Raw genomic sequence first — 10,944 nt, 5'->3', positions numbered from 1 at the left:
CTCATGTTGTGTGTGTTTTAATTGAATGAATATTTAGGTGAATAATTCCTACAGCTTGTAACAGAATTAAGCAGTGCAAATGACAACCATTTCCATTTTAAACTGTTTACTGTGTTAAATGTTTTCATCCACTTTTTTCCTGAGTAAAGGCCCGTTCACACAAAAAACGAAAACTATAAAGATAGCGATATCAGCGTCCACACCAGCGAACGATATCGTCTGTTTATTCCAAGCGCACGCTTGTCTGCCGCTTTAAATTCTCGAGCTTGTGACAGCAGGACTGATTCTGATTGGCTGTCAATATTTTTATCATTCATCATCTGGAAAAAAAAATTGTTCTGAAAGTGATTCCAATGATATCGTTTCTTTTTGCCTTTATTGTTATAGTTGTGGTGTGGACTCTGCAATTCTTTAATATTGAGAACGATTTTTAGAACTATATCGTTATCATTATGGTTATCGGTCTTGGTGTGAACGGGGCTTAACTGATGAGCGCTGCCATGAACGATAACTTCCATTTGGATGCTGTCCAAAACAGAAAATGTTAAAACAGGATAAAAACATTGACTGAATTAATAAAACGTAAACTTTCTCAATATGTCTAAATATAAAAATGTGCATCAGCTTAAGCTGTTCTGTTAATGGCTGCCACAGTAACAGCAAAAACCTTAACGAATCTGAATTTCTATACAGTACGTGTTTTGCATACCAGCAGAATTCGACTTTGATACATTTTGATTCTGTTATTATAGCACTATAAGGAGCCTGAGTACCACACTTTCAGAGCCACTGACTTAAACTATTATCTCTTTGATTCAATCATTTAGAATATAAGGCCATCACAAACATGGCTAAATGACAATTTTATCACGCAGCTCTTGTGTCCTTTACCTGACACACATAAGAATGGCTAAAAAAATAATAATATTAAAAACAGTGATTGGTCCATTCAGTCATTAAGCGACTGTGATTGGTCCAACCACCTGACATCAAGCGGCTGTGATTGGCTCATAGTTCGTCCACCTCGATTTAGGAGCCGTTTGTATTAACTTTTCTGATCCAGTAGATGTCAGTGTAGTATTATAACAAACCTGATCACAAACAACACTGTCATCATGGATCATAAATATCTTCCATTTTGCCAGTGTTTTAATTTTATTTCTTAATGAAGTTTGAAATGGCACTATAGACCTATGTCAGAAGAACATCGAATGGTTCAGAAGCAGAATCAGAGGAGTTACCTGTGAACAGGTGTGATGTGCTGAAACTCGATCGCGCTGCAGGCGCGTGCTGAGGTCAGATGAGAGAGTCCCACAGTACTCAACACTTCTCTTCACTGTCAGGACTCTTCACCTGGTGGAAACGAGAGAGAGCCGTGTTTCACGGGGAAATAAGTCTTCTCACCAGAGAGACACGCGGTTATTTATGGAAAGGCATTTGAGTTCAAACGAACTTCCTTGAGTTTCATGTCTTGAGTTATTTGACAGGCTGCAGTGGTTTTCTTTCTGACCTGTCAGAGATCATGGATTGGGGTTCAGATCTTTGGGTAAGTTTATTATGATTTAAAAAGTATAGTTTACTTGTCCGAGATTATGTCATAACTAAATATATATGCGCATATATTCATAATTAATGTAAATTTAAATAAAGCGGTAGGTGAAACCGACCTTTCACCAACAATGCACACATGAACTGACTAGTAAACCATTTATTTGAAAGTAAAAATGTAACGACTCCGATTTTTATGTTGATAATTTTTGTAAATTCAACCATTGTGACCCAGAAAGTGTGGTATTGATATTTGAAACCAATTCGCATAAAGTGATAAATGCGTGCTTGATGTTTGCGTGAAAAAAGTAGGCTACAGACCGCATTTATTATTTTAAACGTCTATGAATAAATTAAAAGGGTCCCAACACTGAACCTTTTTTTGTGTGTGTGTTTACCTACATTTATACTAGTATTCTTTCTTTAAGTCACGTGACAGATTTTCTGTGATTTACTTTCACTGTCTCAGGTTTTACTTCAGGTTAAACTGGTTTAGGGAACGACTAGTGTCTGATCATCTCTGAATGGCAGTAAAGATCAGACCAACTATTTCTCATCTCCATTACTTTGGAATGGTTTCTGGACCAACAGGAAGTGGATCAGTGAGCGCACACACTTACCTTTTAAAATAGACGGGTGTCTAATGAATAAGAGCTTAAATACAGACTCATCTGAGTGTAAGATACAGTGGTGTGCGTTTCTTCTGAACCATTTTAGTAGAGTTAGGTTGTAATATTTATAGTTAGCTCTTTTTAAAAGCAATAGTAGTTGCATGAATTTAATGCTGAATCCTTCAGGTCATCTTGTCGCTGCAAGTGTGAAGAAGATCAACCCGTCAAGCTAGTTTGAGAGATGCACGTGGGAAAAGAGAGACACACTCGATGCACCACACCTTACACACCTATGAGAGCTGAATGTCTTACATACCTCTCTCTCACACACACACACACACACACACACACTCTCTCAGAAGTCTGTGTATGGTGTGTCTGCAGGACCAGCATGATGTGATCGAGAGACACACTCAGAGCGGACTGGATCTTCTGGAGCGATACGTGAAGTTTGTCAAAGACAGAGCCGAGGTCGAGCAGAATTACGCCAAACAGCTCAGGTTTGTGTTTGCAGCATAAATCAGAGGTGTCCAGCCTTTCTGATGCCACAAACCCCTAAATATGACCATCTTCACTCGAGAGAGTCCCATCCTGAAATTTGAACGGGAACGACATATTTCATAAATAAAGACCCAATTAAAATTTTAGAAGAATTTATATTATAAACATGTTTAAAATATATTTAGCTTTTTCTACTCACTATTGTCCTGTAGTGTTAGATTTATTATTTCTTTTACATCAGTTTTATTTAGTTTATTTATTTCAATATGTTTTTATTTATTTTAAGAATTTATTTGTATAATTAAATTTTAGCGGAATTGTATTATTATTTATTTTAATTAATTAATTTTTTTTTTATTATAATTTTTTAAATTTTTTCTGTAAGTTTTTCTATAGACTTCACTTCCCATCATTTTGTTTGTCAACTCAACAGTGTTTGCAAAAACTGCCAATATTGTTTATTTTTTGTTAAAGTGGTGTTTGATCTTGTGTTCTTGAAGGCCGCTGGTGGTCAGGGTTAACATGTTTCTCCTTGCTTCAACCTGTTTTGTGTGTGTGTTTCCCTGAAGGAACCTCTCTAAGAAATATTCCAGACGCGGCGTCAAAGAAGATCAGGACACAAAGTGAGTCGATTAGGCAAATAAACATCGATCTTCAGCCTCTCCGCTGTCCGTCTGCAGCGCTGCTTCTCAACCGTTTTGAGTTCAGTTCAGATATTTCCCGTGTTTCTGACAGAGCTGCTTGTTTTCAGACACTTTGTGAATCCAAGTGTGAAGCACTGCCCAGATAACAGGAAGCGTTCTCAGACAAGGTTCTCTCAAAGTTATGAACAAGCGTTCTTCCAGTAACATTAACAGAACGTTAGTTCAAAGTGATCTGCTCTTCATTAATGCTCTCAAAACTTTAGCATCATTTATACATCATTCCTGGAATGTTTATTCTGAAACATTTCAGCTGGACACCCGTCTAATGTTTCATAAGCATTACTGCTTACTATTTGTTTCAGAGAACACTCACAAGTTCCCATATTGTTTGTGAAAATATAACGTTTGCATAACTAAGAAAAAATATTGTTAAACAATTTAAAAACGGGATGTTCTGAACATTCTGAGAACATTAACAAATAACGTGTTCATAACTTAGAACACATCTTTGTCTGTTTGTTTCTCGATGAAACAGTGTTTACTGTCCCGCGGGAGAAGCGCTGGTCTTCTCGTGTCGTGTGTGCGCCGCTCAGCCCTGAATGTGGTGGTGTTGTTGACTGTGTTTCCGCAGGTTGATCAATCAGCAGCCGTTTCAGGATGTGCTGAACGAGCTGAACAATTACGCGGCTCACAGAGAGCAGCTGTCCGAGATCATGACGGTGAACATCTGCGTGGAGCTCAGCAGAAACCTGCAGGAGCTGCGACAGGAGCGCAAGAACGTGAGCCTGCAGAACATCTTCACTTCATTCAGATGCGTCTTTGACGAGATGCTGACTGTGAATGTGTTCTTCTCTGCTGCAGCATCTCTGTGAGGTGAAGAAGGCTCAGCAGAACCTGGAGAGCAGCTTCAAACTGCTGGAGACTGTGAGTGAACGTGATGACCGGAGTTATTATAGTTTTACACTCTTAAAATAGCTTGTATTGCTGTTTTCAGTTTTTCTTTCTGATTTAGTTCTGGTTTGTTTTCACTAATTGCAGTTTAGTTTTGCACATGGTTACTGTTGTTAACTAAAACTAACAACATGGAAAACATTTTGGTTAATTAAAATAAAATAAGCATTAACTTTAAAAAAAAAAAAAAAAAAAAATATATATATATATATATATATATATATATATATATATATATATATATATATATATAATATATATATATATATATAAGAAAAACTTAACATAAGAATAACTAAAACTAAAATAGAAATACAACATAAATAATAAGTCAATAATTAATAACTAATTAATTTCAGCTCATTTTTATTATAGTTTAGTTCATTGAAAATAGTTTAGTTTACAATTCTGCAGGAAACCCGTGGACTTGGCAACGCTGCATTTAATATGATATGCACCTGCACACAAACAATCATGAGTAACTGATTGATTTCTTATCATTTATACATGTTAATGAAGTGGGCTGTAACATTTACAAGACTTCAGTATACTGTGGATCAAACTAATGTTTTGCACATTAGTATTTTATTTTAGTTCGTTTTGAGTCATGAAAATGTATTGTAGTTTTTCCAGTCATGTTAGGGCTTTTTTTCACAGAAACACAGCAGCACACATCACAGCACCTGATCTGATCATGACGGACGGATTTTCTGATTCTTTATATACGTTTGAAGTAATAAATGAGCTATAAAATCTGAAACATTTACAATGTACCGTGGGTCAAAAGCTAACACTAATTGATGCTCATTTGTGTTGATTGTTTTCCATCCAGAGTAAGAAGCGTTTTGAGAAGGAGTGGAGAGAAGCAGAGAAGGCCAATCAGCAGACAGAGAGAGTCCAGCAGGAGGTCAGCGCCACCAAAGCAGACGTGGAGAAGGTACAGACTCCTTACACACACACACACTTACACTTCATGCATCATGGGTAACAGATGCTGTGTGTGTGTGTGTGTGTGTGTTTTAGGCCAAACAGCATGCTCACTTCCGCGTGCACTTAGCTGATGAGTGTAAGAATGAGTACGCTTCACAGCTGCAGAGATACAACCAGGAACAGAACAACCTGTACCACTCAGAGATCCCGTCTGTGTATAAGGTGCGTCATGGTCTGCTCTCATCAGCGAGATAATCAGCCTGACTGGAATATTACAAGCTCTACTTCCTGTCTGTCTGTCTGTCTGTCTGTCTCTCACAGAAGCTGCAGGAAATGGAGGAGCGGTGCATCAAATTGTTAGCCGACGGCTACGTGCAGTTCTCCGAAACCGAGAAGAACATGCTGCCCAACATCAACAAGTGTTTGGATGCCATCATCTCCACCGGGAGGAACATCAATGAGAAACAGGTGCACACACTCGCACACAAAAGCACACTCTCACAAACACACAGACACACGCACGCACACACACACACACACATCAGATGTCCTTGCAGTTTGCATGGAAAGATCATAGCTTAAGTTTGTTGGTGACACCCTGAAGGAAGTTGGTGAGCTCTGACAGTAGTTTGACGTGAGCTGCAGGAATGTGTGAGTGTGGTCATGTGACTGTACATCATTCCACTGTCATGTGTGTTCACTGGAGAGGGATCTTCATATTTCTCCAGCATCTCTCCAGTTCATATTTACTTATTCCTGTATATGCTGTTGCATTAACCTAGATCAGGGGTTTTCAGTAAGTGAATAAATGATAAAAAAATAATTACTAGTACATATTGTTTTTTTTACGTAGATCAAGGGCATATAATTATTTAATAAATTAAAATAATAAAAAGAAAAATTGGATTTTTTTTGCACCATGAGCAGTTCAAACAGTTAATTTAAATAAGAATTATTAAACAATATGTACAATTGTATTACAGTAAACAGTTAATTTAAATAAGAATTATTAAACAATATGTACAATTGTATTACAGTAAATAATACAATAAATACATACAAAATAAGAATTAAACAATATGTACAATTTTATTACAGTAAATACATTGTGACTAAAATAAATAAATACTCAAACTGTTGCTTAAAATAAATAATTAAATATTTGAATTAAAATACATTTTGATTAAAATAAATACTTAACTCATATATAGAATATTTATTAAAAATATATAGATTTTGATATAAGTGATTAATATAAATAATTTGATAAAAATAATTTCATTTAAATAAATGTATCTAACGTACAGTGCTGTAGTGAGCAGAAAAAACATGTTGATGTAACAGATACAAAATATTTTCTACATAATGTTTTACACAATTAAAATATAATTATTTTAATACAGAAATTGTACATGAAAATACATTGCGTTTTAAAGTTTCAGCTGAGTTTTTTGAGCATGAGGATAATCATATTTGCCAATTTGTGGCATCTAAAAATGATAAACCTCTAGATGAAACTGATATTGCTCAGATATTGCTTCTTCACAGCTCGTGTAAATCTCTGATAAGTTTAATTAAAGGGGACATCGGATGCCCATTTTCCAGAAGTTGGTATGATTCTTTAAAGTCTTCGTGAAATGTAACATACTTTGGTTTCAATTCCTCAATGGTCGTGTAAAACAACCCTTTTTACCCTGTCAAAAACAGCTCTGTTCACAGCGACACTTTGTGGTGCATGTCCCTTTAAATGCTAATGAGCTCTGCCCGCCCCGCCCCTCTCTTATGTGGGGCGTAGACACAAGATGAGTGTATATATCTGTAAACGGCTCTGAGGTGGTCTTATTCATATAGTTCGCTATTTACGTAGAAACCAGCTGCAAACTGAAACTCGTTGGATGACAGTTTCAGACTCAGACAGCCCATAACCAACTGGCTGTGTGTCTTCTCTTCAGCTTTTCTGAGCTGGCAGACACGCCAGAAACCTAAAAGACATTTTTAAAGATTTAAAAAAGTGAAAATTTCATCCGATGTCCCCTTTAAATCATCTAGTGTTTCTGTGATTTGCGGCACTGATGTGGTGTTTGTGTGTAGGAGACTTTGGCTCTCATAGAGCAGTACCGATCGGGCGCAGTGCCTCCTGCTGACGTGGAGTTTGAGGATTACAGTCAGACAGTCAGAGCTGCTGCATCTGACAACACCGTGACACACCTGCCGAAAGTGCGCATCAAACAGCTCTTCCACAAGAAAAACAAGGTACACACAAACAGAATACTGCAGTAATTACTGTAAACCATCATCACACTGATAGTTTATATATATATGATGTATTTGTACATATATGCATAGTTACGTTTGTGCATGTGTTAATATTTTCAGGTGACGTCTCCGGATAAAAACATGGTGAGCAGCTTTATGCATGTTTCATTTTTCATTTTTATCCTTAAGTGATATGAATCCAGGTGGGGACAGTGTGGTCAAACTCATTTTTGCTTGAAATCTGCATACAGATGTGTCACAAACAATGCAAAACTTTCATACTAACTTTTGTTCTGGGAGGTTTGAGGGGTTGATGTAAGATTAAAGTATATTAACGTACTCAGTATCTTTGATAAGAGTATGTACTAGCAGTCAGTCTGAGTGTTTAGTGTGTGTAGTATTGATCTGTGTGTGTGTGTGTGTGCGTGTGTGTGTGTGAAGCCGCCTTCGCTGGAGGATCTCTCTCGTCTCCCTCCGGATCAGAGGAGTCGTCGTCTGCAGGAGAAGATCAATGACATCCAGAAGGAGCTGCAGAGAGAGACGGAGAAGAGGTACACCAGCACAACTACCACCGATCATGCAAACCAGTAACCCACGACCCCATAACTACCATACTTCAAACAAAGAATAAAACGGGTTAATCCTAGAAATCAGGGTAACATCCAGAAATATAGCTGTGTCGCTCAGTTTATGCTTAAGCATGTTAATACAGGAAAACAGGTGAACATGTTTACATTGGTTTAAGCATTAGCAGGTTCAAAATATGCATGTTCATTCACTACAGCCACACTGATTACGCTTCCATGACTACAGCCACATTAAGGCCGTGTTGCTCAGACTGTAAAGTTTCAGGAGTGATAACCACATTTAAATACAGGAGTGAATCTCCTAAATTAACGTTCTGGCATTTTGTGCATTTGATATTTGCTATTTTTGACCGTAGTAATATCACCGTGACCAAAGACTCCTAACGTTTGGTTATTTTGGTCACTTCACATTAACACTTTCACACCGTCTGTCTGTCTGTCTGTCAGCGAGGCTCTGATGAAGATGAAGGGTGTTTATGAGCAGAACTCTCAGCTTGGAGATCCGTCCAGCCTTCAGCCTCAGATCATACAGATTGCTCATAACATCGCCAGACTGAGAGGAGAGCTCAACAAATACCAGGTACACACACACACACAAACACACATGTGTAGCATTTACACACATGTAAACACACGTGTGTTCTGCAGGTTCAGCTCACTGAAGCCGGCGGTGGGACGCTGCAGCACTATCCTGCCAGGTTGGTCCATCAGCAAACACGTCTGTCTTTATGTGGGATTGTGTGTGTTGTGAAAACATTTTCAGGGCCAGATCACCAAACTCTCCTGAAGATCATTGGTTTGACCTGAGATGTGTTTGTTTACATCCTCGTATGATTTTAACCAGTTTAATGTGTGTGTAGTTCAGAGTACATCACCGTGGTGAGCGATCCCAGCGTGTCTCCGTCAGACAACATCTATGAATGTGAATTTGACGATGACTTTGACGTTGACGTGCCCATCGGTCAGTGCACGGCACTCTATGACTTTGATGGTGAGGTGTTCTCTTTGTGCACTTTGTCACTTGTTTGTTCTTTTAACGTTCAGTAGACATCCAGATCCCTCCGGTCTCCTCGTGAGCATCTGTGTGTGTGTGTGTGTTTCAGGCGGCAGCGAGGGCGCCGTGTCCATGCAGGTGGGCGAGCAGCTGAGTCTGATGCAGGAGGATCAGGGCGACGGCTGGGTCAGAGTTCAGAGGGCCAATGGAGACGTGGGATACGTGCCAGCGTCCTACATCCAGATCATGTAGAAAACAGCTGATGGTGTGTTTCACGGGAGTGTGAGCTGTGCTCATCTGACTCCATCAACTCTTTTGTTTTTATGTCACGGGGAGTGTATTTACTTTTATGCTGCACTTTTTGAGTTCTTTCTTTTCTGTCAGTACGCATTATGCTGCTTCTGGTGATTTTCTGCACATCTGTAGTTTTAAAATGGATTTCCCGTTCTTTTTTTTACTGTTGTGTTTGTTATTGCATGTAGAAGCCTTTGTATCGCATTGTAACTTCATGAAGCTTAAATACAGTCAAGTGTGTCCAGCTGTGTGCTGAATGATTGGCGTATTTATTTTAAAGATCTGTTTAACCCAAAAACGATAATTTGAATATTTTCTATATTGGTGTCCACACCAAATGCTGATATTCTGTTTATTAATCACTTTAAATGCTCAAGCAGCTGTGCACAAGGACCAACAGTCAAGGTCGGAATTTTCATTAAATTCCAGTTTGAACATTAACCCCCAGAACACTTGTAATATATAACTTTTGTTGCGTGGGATCATTCTGTGATATGATGTTGTATTGATATGTGTTCCATGATAAGAGGCCACTAGATGGCAGTATAAGGAGGCTATAAGCCAAGTTCAGGACTGTGTTTAAGTGCAGAATAAATTCATTCTGATAGCAGTACTCGGTGTGTGAGCCTCATTAATACATGGTACCGTTCACAGGATGAATTGAAGTTGACAGGAAATGTCAACAAGAATTGGAAACTTTATGCGCTTGCCATTGGGCTGGATGGTAATGAACGGAGGAAAACAGCATTGCTGCTAACAGTGGCAGGACACAGTGCACTGGATGTGTATAACATTTGTCTTCACGGAAGAAGAAAAAGATAAGTATGAGGCCGTGGTAGAGAAATTTGAGCAAGTGTTTAACATTTGTATTAAATGAGGAATAAGAAGGTTATTTTTTTGGTGTTGTAGTGAAGTTTGAGAAATTATCCATCGAACAGTATGTTATGGATTTAAGATTGAAAAGCCAGTCATGTAATTTTGGCACGCTGTGTGACTCCATGATTCGAGATCAAATAGTAATAGGAGTACAAGATAAAACAGTGAGGATGCAATTGTTGAAAGAAACTGACCTCACATTAGAAAGGGCAATAAAAGTTTGCCAAGCGTCAAAATGTGCGATGGCACAGCTAAAGACTTTCAGTGATGAGAAAGAGACCGCGGAAGTGGATGCAGTTCGAAGTGCTTCTGAAAGAGCCAAGTCAGAGAAGAAAAAGCAAAAGCCAAGCCAAGAGAGTAAGGGCTGTGGAAAGGTTGGCAATAAACATGCACCGAGAAAATTCCCAGCTTTCGGAAAGGACTGCAGGAATTGGGGTGGAAAAAATCATTTTGCGATGTGCTGTTATTCAAAGAAAACAGTGCAGCTTCTAGAAAAGAGAAGTGACACTGAAGATGTGGAAGCACCTGTCTTCGTGGACTTAATTGAAGAAGGACAAACTGCTTCAGCTGATGAGTGGATAGCACACATGGACGTAAATGGTACTGATGTTTCATTGAAACTAGACACGGGCACAGGTAAACATCCTGCCCATGAAAGACTTTCAAAGACTGAGAAAAAAGCCCAGGGTATGTGACCTATGACAACAAGACCATACCCACGAAGGGAGAATGTAGAGTCAGTCTGTCCTATA

At 38.5% G+C, this 10,944-nt stretch overlaps 1 protein-coding gene across 2 annotated transcripts; it reads left to right on the top strand.

Moving 5' to 3' along the window:
- The first annotated feature begins 1,080 nt into the window (after window positions 1–1,080).
- On the top strand, window positions 1,081–9,926 carry LOC109097674 (cdc42-interacting protein 4 homolog). Of its 2 annotated transcripts, XM_042717467.1 has the most exons (16): window positions 1,081–1,251; window positions 1,344–1,546; window positions 2,544–2,659; window positions 3,230–3,283; window positions 3,936–4,083; window positions 4,166–4,228; window positions 5,088–5,192; window positions 5,279–5,407; window positions 5,507–5,653; window positions 7,277–7,438; window positions 7,562–7,585; window positions 7,883–7,992; window positions 8,476–8,608; window positions 8,677–8,726; window positions 8,889–9,019; window positions 9,132–9,926. In XM_042717467.1, exons 2-16 carry the CDS (start codon window positions 1,523–1,525, stop codon window positions 9,272–9,274), a joined length of 1,539 nt encoding a protein of 512 aa, XP_042573401.1. In that variant the 5' UTR covers window positions 1,081–1,251; window positions 1,344–1,522; the 3' UTR covers window positions 9,275–9,926. The 2 variants fall into 2 exon arrangements, with proteins under 2 accessions (XP_042573401.1, XP_042573400.1); XM_042717466.1 differs by having other exon boundaries at window positions 1,081–1,546.
- The last annotated feature ends 1,018 nt before the right edge of the window (window positions 9,927–10,944 follow it).

Source organism: Cyprinus carpio, chromosome B1, assembly GCF_018340385.1.
Source record: "Cyprinus carpio isolate SPL01 chromosome B1, ASM1834038v1, whole genome shotgun sequence".
NCBI classification, from domain to species: domain Eukaryota; kingdom Metazoa; phylum Chordata; class Actinopteri; order Cypriniformes; family Cyprinidae; genus Cyprinus; species Cyprinus carpio.
The sequence above is the reverse complement of the archived record's forward strand: the minus strand, read 5'-3'. Positions and strand labels throughout refer to the sequence as shown.

What these genes read in the sequence shown, in the direction of transcription:
- LOC109097674 (XM_042717467.1), top strand. Translation starts at nt 1,523, where the DNA reads ATGGATTGGGGTTCAGATCTTTGG. An exon ending in TGCGACAGGAGCGCAAGAAC is followed by an intron (nt 4,084 to 4,165) that starts GTGAGCCTGCAG and finishes TCTCTGCTGCAG; the next exon opens with CATCTCTGTGAGGTGAAGAA. An exon ending in TCTTCCACAAGAAAAACAAG is followed by an intron (nt 7,439 to 7,561) that starts GTACACACAAAC and finishes TAATATTTTCAG; the next exon opens with GTGACGTCTCCGGATAAAAA.